Here is a 9,644-nt window from a genome sequence, read left to right on the forward strand (position 1 = left end):
CTTTGCCTCAAAAAATGCCTAATCTTTTGGACTGTCTATAAGAACATTTCTACTTATTCAGTAAATGTTCTATTCAGGTGGTCGCAATTACCCTAGAGCATGTGTCATGAAACAAAATTCAAATCCCTCCATTATTTGGAAGTAGTAACTCTCTTCCCCTTTGACCACTGGATTGAATTTGAATTCTGTAAGAAATCAACAGAGCCAATGATACAAACAACTGTTTATTTAAACCACACAGTAATACACACACACACACACGCACACGCCACACGCACACTTTCTCTCTCTCTCTCTCTCTCTCTCTCTCTCACACACACACACACACACACACACACACACACACTCTCTCTCTCTCTCTCTCTCTCCTTCGCTGTCTCTCTCTCATACAAACACAAAACCATGAAAAGACACTAGAACCCAAAAGGAATATATATATTGTATATACGAAGACATCTTCAAGGAAATGTCACATGCTACACAGCCACCCTAATGTTCATTTGCCTGTGGTAGAGCTCGAATTCATCCGGTATGGTATCTGGTGAGAGAGAAACACGGAACCATGTTATCAGAAAATACAAAAAGTCAAGATAAACCAACAGCTGTGATAGGAAGACAACAAAGGAACACCACAGTCATCCACAGGTGATGATTAGCCCTGACAACATAAAGAGGTGGAGGCTTAACTGTTCATCAACAGCTTAGAAGTTCTACCCTGGGGACAGTGGGCCTTACATATTCACTCCGACACTGAATACCTTGTCCCACTAGAAAAGCACTCAGAGAGCGCAGACCTCCACCTGCATTGTTCTTCCTACAGTAGGTTGTCATACATTTGACCTATTGAACTATTGAACTATTCAGATCGCCACCACATGGCCATACCATGCCATTACACCACTAAGCGAAATACATAAATGCCTCCGGAATCCTGACAGATCACTCTCAAAATGTAATAGTTTCTTCCTTGGGTCATTTCAGACCTTCCCTGAAAATGTCATCGAAGTCCATCCATTACTTTTTGAGTTATCTTGCTAACAGACAGAGAGACAGACAGACAGACAGACAGACAGACAGACAGACAGACGCCAGTCCCCGATGAAAACATAACCTCCTTGGCGGAGGTAATAACATTTTGAACACATGCATAAATGCTTCTATATTGTAACATGCTAATTCACTAGGTGTAACGCCCAACTGGATCCGGCTACAACACACCTGGCTCCATGGGAAATAAACAAGCTGGCTTCAGTGTGTTTGGTGAATATGGTCAACTGGCATCACCATCTGCCAAATTTCTGACCCACAATTCAGTGAACTAGGGAAGGGAGTGGCTGGTAAATCTAATCCTTTTCAGTACAATGGCCCTAATCAGTGGTGACACCCCCCCCACACACACACACACCCTTTTACAATTTACCAGTTAAAAATAAATACCTACTGGCCACTGTGTAGTTAGTGAGATGAATAGGCTATAGACACAAATTCTAACTGAGCCCAACAAAGCATGTAAGAAAGCAAATGGAACACAAACATTACATTTACTTATCGGCTCATTTGCTTATCTCAAATAAAACATGTACTGTAACAGCAGTGTGACTCAAATGTTTAGCTGCCTGCCTGTCGTCGTCTTATTACCTCTGCCAAGAAGGTTATGATTTCATCGGGGTTTGTTAGTTAGTCTGTCTGTTTGTTTGTTTGTTTGTTCGCAAGATAACTCAAAAAGTTATGGATGGATTTCGATAAAATTTTCAGGGAAGGTCTGGGAGTGATCCATATCACTGTCTGAATCCAGGAGGCGTTTATGTTTTCGCTTGGTGGAGGTTTGCGCTCTCTGAATGCTTAGTTGCCACATGGTCTGGAAGGTGATCCACATGCGCTCTTACCATTGCAGCGATACTGTAGATTAGACCAAATTATGTTCTCTTGAGAGAAGCAGAACACTCCCAGACGGCCGCCCCTCATGGTTGTGTCAACCACCACGCCAGAGTCGGCTACCAGGGACGTTCCCTCGAAGAGCTGCACTCTGTCAGAAGAACACAGACAGCAAAATAACAAACAATTATAGCAACACATTTATTATTATTATTATTATTATTATTTATTTTTGGTGTTGGTCTGACTTTGAACATGCACAACAACATTTTATAAGTAAAAGTTTGTGTTAAGCATGTCAATATCACGCCCACTGGGTGCAAAAGTGGCATCACTGGCACTACATGAAGGAGCCTGAGGAGGGCGCTCTCGTCTCACCTGATGTAGCCCACCTGAGGGCGATGGCGGAGATGCCAGCGGTAGGAGGTTCGGTCCCTCCAGCCGACATTCCGGGGGTCTTTCCAGAGCAGGGTCACCTCGTCCTGGGTGGTGCCTGTGTGCCACAAGGCGTTCCGGAGATACTCGCCAGGGCCGGTGCTCGACTTCACCGCCTGGAAGTGTAAAGAACCGAGTCAGCTTGTTTCCCCACTATCATAGCTCATGACATGTCCTGACACACATTCTTAATCTTTAGAAAGTCTATTATAGACAACAAAAGATGTAGTATAACTTGCTAAACTGTTTGCCCTCAAACTGTGAAGCTTAAAGAAACTTAGCTTGTCATAGCTCATGTCCTCCTGACACACATTTATTTTTTTAAGTAATTGTTTTCGGCCTTTTTTGCCTTTATTCGGATAGGACAGTGAAGATAGACAGGAAGCAAGCGAGAGAGGGAGAGATGGGGTGAGATATGACCACAGGCCGGATTCGAACCTGGGTCCCCGTGGGCACTTGAACCCTGACACACATTCTTAATCTTTAGAGAGTCTGTTACAGACAACAAAATGTTTTAATATAACTTGCCAAACTATTTGCCCTCTAAGAACTGCAAAGCTTAAAAGAAATAAACTACTTTTATTATTGTTTATTTTATTATAGTACAAAAATGTAAACATTTAAAACAACAGGAGTTGACCCAAAGTGCTAAGTGATCTCTTTAAGTACACACATCATGCTCCATAAATGTGTCATCCTAAAACTTCAACCTTATATGCACACTTCTTTTTAATTAAAGATGGATAGTCCAAGGCACTCTTCCAAAAAAGTTTTTTAAAAAAAGAAGAAAAAAAAACCCTTTAATAAATAGGCTTAATCATGATAGATCATGTTAAAAATGCCAACATGTTTTGGCCTTGGCTAGGCCTTCATCAGGCCTTCATATACACACTGTTATACAGTACTACTGTTGGCAGAGCTCCCTCTCCCTCCCTCTTACTTTGAGCTGTAAGCCAGGCTCCGCAGAGGCCCTGAATGGGAGAGACTGCCAGTAAGTCTGTTCGGTCTGCTTCCACATCACCACATAGAAGCTGGACGAGTCCTGGTACCCAAAGATGAAGCCCACGTAGTCGTCGTCCGTGGCCGTGTTGACGTGGAACGTGCCGTCAAAGTCAACGCCGTTGAAGGCCGTATAACCTGGACGATGACAGAGGTCCCAAAGTCACTAGTTGCTACAGTATAACATTGTTACAAAGCTAACATTACAGTCTAACACGTTGCCACTGTTAAAAAACACGTCTGTACCTTTGCCTTCATGACAACAAAGATGGTGCTACACTACGTAGAAGCAAAAACTTCTGCAAAAACAACTATTATACTGCATATACAACTACTCTATAAGTTGGAGATCGGACATTTACTAATATTTCAAAATTCACTACACACAAAACAATTGGTTAGCTATGCTGCCTCATTTATTATAAGATATATTAATATGAGTTTCATAGATTCACGTACCCACAGCCAGCCCAGGATCACTATTCATGGTCTGGACAATCTCCATGCCCTAAAAATCAGTCAGATCGTTCTATAATGGTCAGCCATTATAACTCAATCATTCAACATATACATATATTTCCATAAACTGTTAACATGAATGCAGTGAGGTGAGCAACGGTCATTGATCTCACCTGGTTGAGTACTACCCAGTTGGGGTCAATCTGGGCTTCGCCCTCTGGGTCCAAGATGACAGTCTGGTAAGCTCTGAAGTCTGTCATGGTGACCTCGGCATTCTCTGGACACGCGTCTATCAGGTCCACCACCTTGTCGTTGTCAAAGTCCGTCTCGCAGACGTCACCCACTCCATTGGCTGCACAGGTAACAACAGAAACTTGTAATGGTTCAAGGTCTCTTGTTATTAGTATGTTTTAAGTTAAAAGTTGGACGCTGTTCGTGCAATTTTGTTCAGTCATTTATACAGATAAGGTTGACAAATCTAATAATTTCTAAATTTGATCTGACTTTCTTATAAATGTTGTGGAAATAATTCAACGGTTTTAAGAAGTTGCACTATATGACTTGTTTCTTTGTGTTAACAGGCAGGCTACATCACATATGTGACTGAAGCATTATACTGTATAATCAACGGAACCGGCTACATCGGACGTAGTAGCAGCATGTACGTTCAAAAAACATATGAGTGGCCATCTAAAACGATTTGGTCTGCAAAAGGAACACTTCGATTGCCCACCCGTCGTATCTTAAGTAGTTGAAGAGACCAGTTAAGACCAGCTCACCCACCATCAGAGTCTATCTGACTGGGGTTAGGAATCAGGCGACAGTTATCCGGGCCTGGGGGCTGTGTGTCCGGAATTCCGTCGTTATCATCATCTTCATCACACTCGTCACCAATGCCGTCATTGTCTGAGTCCACCTGAGAGCTGTTGGGAACGTTTGGGCAGTTGTCTCTGGTGTCCTGATGACCGTCACCATCCCTTAAAAGGACATATCGGGGAAAAAAGCGTAATTAATTTTTATGAAAAGAAAACGGTGTGTGTGTGTGTGTGTGTGTGTGTGTGTGTGTGTGTGTGTAAACTCACCGATCCTGGTCTGTGTCACATACATCACCCACCAAGTCATCATCTGAATCTGACTGTACAACATAAGAGATGGAAGATTATGCCACACCAAAACCAAAACCATAAAAGACCTTAGCATGCTATCATCAAAACCTGCAGCTCATATCCACAGCCATATACTAAACAAGTTCATATTCACAGTAATTAATTTGCACACACACACACACACACACATACACACACACACACACACACACACACACACACACACACACACACACACACACACCTGCAATGGATCATTGGCCTCTGGGCAGTTGTCACACGCATCCCCGACCCCATCCCCATCTCGATCGTTCTGCATGGGGTTGGGGATTTTGGGGCAGTTGTCCAACACATTAGGGATGCCTGAGAGACATAAAGACACAGGATGTTGGAAATAATTAAGCAGAGGAGGAAGAGAAGGATGGGAATGATGAAGACTTTCAGTCCTACTCAGAATACACTTTATCTTCATTTATTTGGCTGACGTTTTTGTCCGAAGCGACATACAGCTGTCCCTGGAGCAATTTGAGGTTTAGTACCTTGCTCAAGGGCAGCATACTTGCTCAAACCTGCTCCTTAGCCAGTACACTACCACCACACACCCTCTCAGACGTGTGAGACAGGAAGGCATTCCTCACCATCTCCATCAATGTCGTTGTCACATATGTCGCCAGCCCCATTTCCATCAGTGTCCAGCTGGTATCTGTTTGGCACGTTGGGACAGTTGTCACAGGCATCCCCGAAGGAGTCGTTGTCTGAGTTCTGTTGGTCTTTGTTTGGCACCAGTCGACAGTTATCCTGATAAAAAAAAAAGTGTGATAGGTCTGCATCAAAAATAACCTGAATGTACATTGTACACACTGTAGGAAAACCAGAGGGGGGAAAATCCCCCCCATCCCCCCCCCACAGATCGCACCCTGGATACACACACAAGCAAACAGGAAACTTTTTCATATACACCATCTTGTGTGATGCACCTAGACGCATCATCAGTGATGTGTCCTGGAATCACTGGGTGTTTTGGGTCCTGGCTTGTGTCCAGGAAGTGCTACAGTGATCAAGAAAGATCACACGTACCGTAAGAGTGTTTGAGCATCCAAGAGAGTGCCGATTCTACTCAGATTCATTCAGACATGGAGGCTGGTCGAAAGAGCTGTGCTCAACCCCACAACCAAACACAGGGGCCCGGAAAGGCCGGCCGGTTACCTCGACGTTTTTGATGCCGTCTCCGTCTGCGTCCTCGTCACACTGGTCACCGATGCCGTCGCCATCGGCGTCCTCCTGCCCGGAGTTGGGTGTGTTGACACAGTTGTCCTGCAGGGGGCAGTCAAGAGCGTAAACGTAGAGTACGTAAAGTGCAAACTGAAGTATCATATTGATATATTGTACAAGTGTGTGTGTGTGTGTGTGTGTGTGTGTGTGTGTGAGTGTTCTGTATCTATTTAGAGCTATGAGTGATGTGTGATATGTGATGGGAAGGCATGCGTATATGAGAGAGAGAGAGAGAGAGAGAGAAAGAGAGATGAGATATGAGAGATGAGATGTGTGTGCATATAGGGAAATGCATGCGCATGATAGAGATAGAGAAAGAGAGAGAGAGAGAAGAGAGGGAGAGAGATCTTACCGCTCGACAGTGCTTATCATTGTCAATGCACGGCAGAGACTCGTCCGGGTATCCATCGATGTCAGAGTCCGGAGCACACATGTGTCCATTTCCTGCCCAGCCAACATTACACTGAGACAGAGAGCACAGAGATGGATGGGCACATCTTTCAGAACACACAACACAACACACAACACATAACACAGACACAGAACACATACACAACACAGAACACAGAACACAGAACACAGAACACAGGACACAGGACACAGGACACAGGACACACGACACACGACACACGACACACGACACACGACACACGACACACGACACACGACACACGACACACAACAGTTTCTAGATGCTTTAAGGTAATAGCACTGAGAGTAGTCCTGAGAATTTGATTCAGCTCTCATCATACCTGACAGAAACACCAGCACTGGAAAATCCCTTAAACAAGACATGAGCTTCTGCAGTTTTAGCTGACAGTTTGATCGTAATGCATTTTATGGGGTTACATGGATTCTTTTCATTCTGTAGTAGGTGGTGGGCATGGACAGAGAATAAACCATGTAGACTGCAGATTTTTCTGTGGTTAATCCCCACTACCAGATGGGCGTGAAACTGAATACTATGAGTAAAAACTAGAAACAAGCATGAAAATCAGCCATTTTGCGACAGAAACTGTGAAGCAGAGAGAGTCCCTCTGAGAGGCGCTAGCAGTGGTGAAGTGTGTGAGGAACGGACAGGTGACCTCTAGGAGCTGAACGCACAGCGCTCTACAATCTTTGGTATACCAACGACTGTTCAGAGCTACGCTCTAAGATCTTCGCTCTACGCTCTAAAATCTTTGCTCTACGCTCTAAGATCTTTGCTCTACGCGAGAGGCTCTCACCACACAGGACACTTCTCCGCTCCGCTCCATCACGCAGTGGCCGTTCACGTCACACGGGTTGTAGCCGAACACATCACAGCTCCGCCGCACGAAACAGCCCACCGTCTGGTTGCCCTCGAACCCGCCTTTACACGCCCCGCACGAGAAGGACCCCTGAGAATCGAAAAATATGTAGAGACAGAGAGAGAGAGAGAGAAAGAGAGAGAGAGAGAGAGAGAGATCATGTTTAGTGAGTGAGTGAGTGGGACTGGACAGGACTGGATCTTGCAGAGCAATTTGCCTTTGACAACAAGCAACAAGTCTCATATTAGCAAAGGTATCATGTAGATAGCCAGTACAAACACCAATGAAAGAGTCATCACATGTGCATATTGCCTAGAGATCAGTGTCTTGGAGTGTGATACAAATTAAATGTATTATTATTATTATTATTATTACTATTAGCATGAATTATTGTTAATTAATCTCTGCAGCCTGTGTCTAGGTCTGATCTCTAATAAATGTGGATGGGACTCACCACTGCATTGGAGCACACTGAGTTGGGCACGCATGTGCTAGACAGGTCAGCACACTCATCAATGTCCACACACACCTGAGAAAGACAACAGAACAGAACGCCCATTCAGTTCACAAAACTACTGAACACATTTGTGTGCATTTTTCTTTGAATTGTCCTGTATGTCTATCCTTCACCATTTGTTTCCTTGGTTTTGTCAATTAGACACATTTTCAGGCTCTAAACATATACTTATTTTGATGCCCCTGCTGGTCTGCTGGTCGTCTCTGTCATTGCAGGTACTAGCGGCATGGGCGTGACCAACTGGCCGATGAATAAAGGCCACAGGTGTGTGTGTGTGTGTGTGTGTGTGTGTGTGTGTGTGTGTGTGTGTGTGTGTTCCCCTGCTGCGGGAGCTGTGGGGCCGCTGCTTTTTGGGCCCTCTTGGGATTTTGGATGGCCTAGTTTTCCTTTGTCTGTTTGTATTCACATTCACACATTTCACCTCTCAGTCCATATTGCATTCACGCACTTTGCTGGCATACTGACTCCTTCATATACTGATATGGATATCTTTGCTTGTTTTTGATTCGTTTTTGTAAAATAAATATGTAAAAGTTGACCCTTCCGTATTTGTCCTCCTTTGTTCTGGTTATGACCTTTAAGCCAGGCCGTAAAACTTATAAACAACACATCAACAACTAACAAAATTCTAACTCTTGCACAGGGGTAATATTAACAGCTAATCTTGAAATGACAACACCTTGCCATAGTTTATCATTAACCTTTAGTGTAGCCACTGGCTACTGCCATCACTGATAAGGGTGCTATTGCTGCTGTGAAAGCTGATAACAGTGGGAAATCAAAAGGATGTCGCACCCACTGGTGCACACATGGGGTGCCTCTCATTTGGTCTTTTATACACCCTCCCTTCCTTCCTCGATCCTCGTCCTCACTGAGATAAAGAATGATGGGGCGGCAACAATATGGGATAGTCTATCCAGTGTTAGTTATGGATCAGTGGGAACGCCCCTCGAGGATCGAGCATCGAGGAGAGATGTTGAGAGCCACCTATGGTCTTTTTAAAGGCACGCTGTGAGGTTATGCACAACTCTTTTTCTGACTGGTGCACACGCGGCACGTCTAGATCGGAAACCAGAATGGACAAGCTGGAAGCGCAGGACCAGCGAGACGGTGTGTGCGCCTCTACAGGCATCAGGCACCACCGTCAGTTTTGCTAAAGTGAACAGCGGAAGTGATAGCTGCTGCTGACCTGCCATCACAGATAAGGGTGCGATAACAGGTGTGACTGCTGGTAGCAGTGGATAACAGCAGAGGCGGACATCCCGGGTTCAGTAAATAAAAGTCCTACCAAGTATTTGGTAAACCAGCTCATCCTAATCAGCTGCCAGGTAGATAATTAGTGATATCACTTGTGTTAAGTGCACAGGTAGAGAAAATATATATGGCAGGACTTTTACTTTCTGGACACCGGGATGTCCGCGTCTGTATAACAGCGGAGGTGAGGGCTGCAGCACTGACCTGCCATCACAGATAATGGATCGATAGCAGATGTGACTGCTGATAGCAGTGGCTAACAGCAGAGGCGAGGACTGCAGCACTGACTGACCTGCTTGTGGCTCTTGGCGTACTCCACGCCGACCCCACTGATCACTGGGCCGGAGAAGCCGCTGGGGCACGGCTCACAGGAGAAACCCCGTGCGGTGTTCACACAGCCCTCCGCAGAGAAGCAGGGCTGAGCCAGGCCACACTGGG

The 9,644-nt window shown here is 45.0% G+C and overlaps 1 protein-coding gene across 1 annotated transcript in view; it reads right to left on the bottom strand.

Moving 5' to 3' along the window:
- Positions 1–295: 295 nt before the first annotated feature.
- Positions 296–9,644, bottom strand: part of LOC134073146 (thrombospondin-3b-like) — a 16,559-nt gene continuing 7,210 nt past the window's right edge. Inside the window, exons 9-23 of the mRNA XM_062530131.1 lie at positions 9,499–9,639; positions 7,890–7,964; positions 7,373–7,525; positions 6,499–6,609; positions 6,081–6,188; positions 5,513–5,672; positions 5,119–5,237; positions 4,851–4,903; positions 4,552–4,745; positions 3,942–4,120; positions 3,769–3,817; positions 3,251–3,447; positions 2,254–2,426; positions 1,887–2,026; positions 296–538 (exon numbers count right to left, since the gene is read on the bottom strand). Coding sequence (XP_062386115.1) covers positions 477–538; positions 1,887–2,026; positions 2,254–2,426; positions 3,251–3,447; positions 3,769–3,817; positions 3,942–4,120; positions 4,552–4,745; positions 4,851–4,903; positions 5,119–5,237; positions 5,513–5,672; positions 6,081–6,188; positions 6,499–6,609; positions 7,373–7,525; positions 7,890–7,964; positions 9,499–9,639 — 1,914 coding nt within the window. The 3' untranslated portion in view covers positions 296–476. The remainder of the gene's footprint in view (positions 539–1,886; positions 2,027–2,253; positions 2,427–3,250; positions 3,448–3,768; positions 3,818–3,941; positions 4,121–4,551; positions 4,746–4,850; positions 4,904–5,118; positions 5,238–5,512; positions 5,673–6,080; positions 6,189–6,498; positions 6,610–7,372; positions 7,526–7,889; positions 7,965–9,498; positions 9,640–9,644) is intronic.

This window comes from Sardina pilchardus, chromosome 24 (assembly GCF_963854185.1).
Source record: "Sardina pilchardus chromosome 24, fSarPil1.1, whole genome shotgun sequence".
In the NCBI taxonomy this organism is placed as follows: domain Eukaryota; kingdom Metazoa; phylum Chordata; class Actinopteri; order Clupeiformes; family Clupeidae; genus Sardina; species Sardina pilchardus.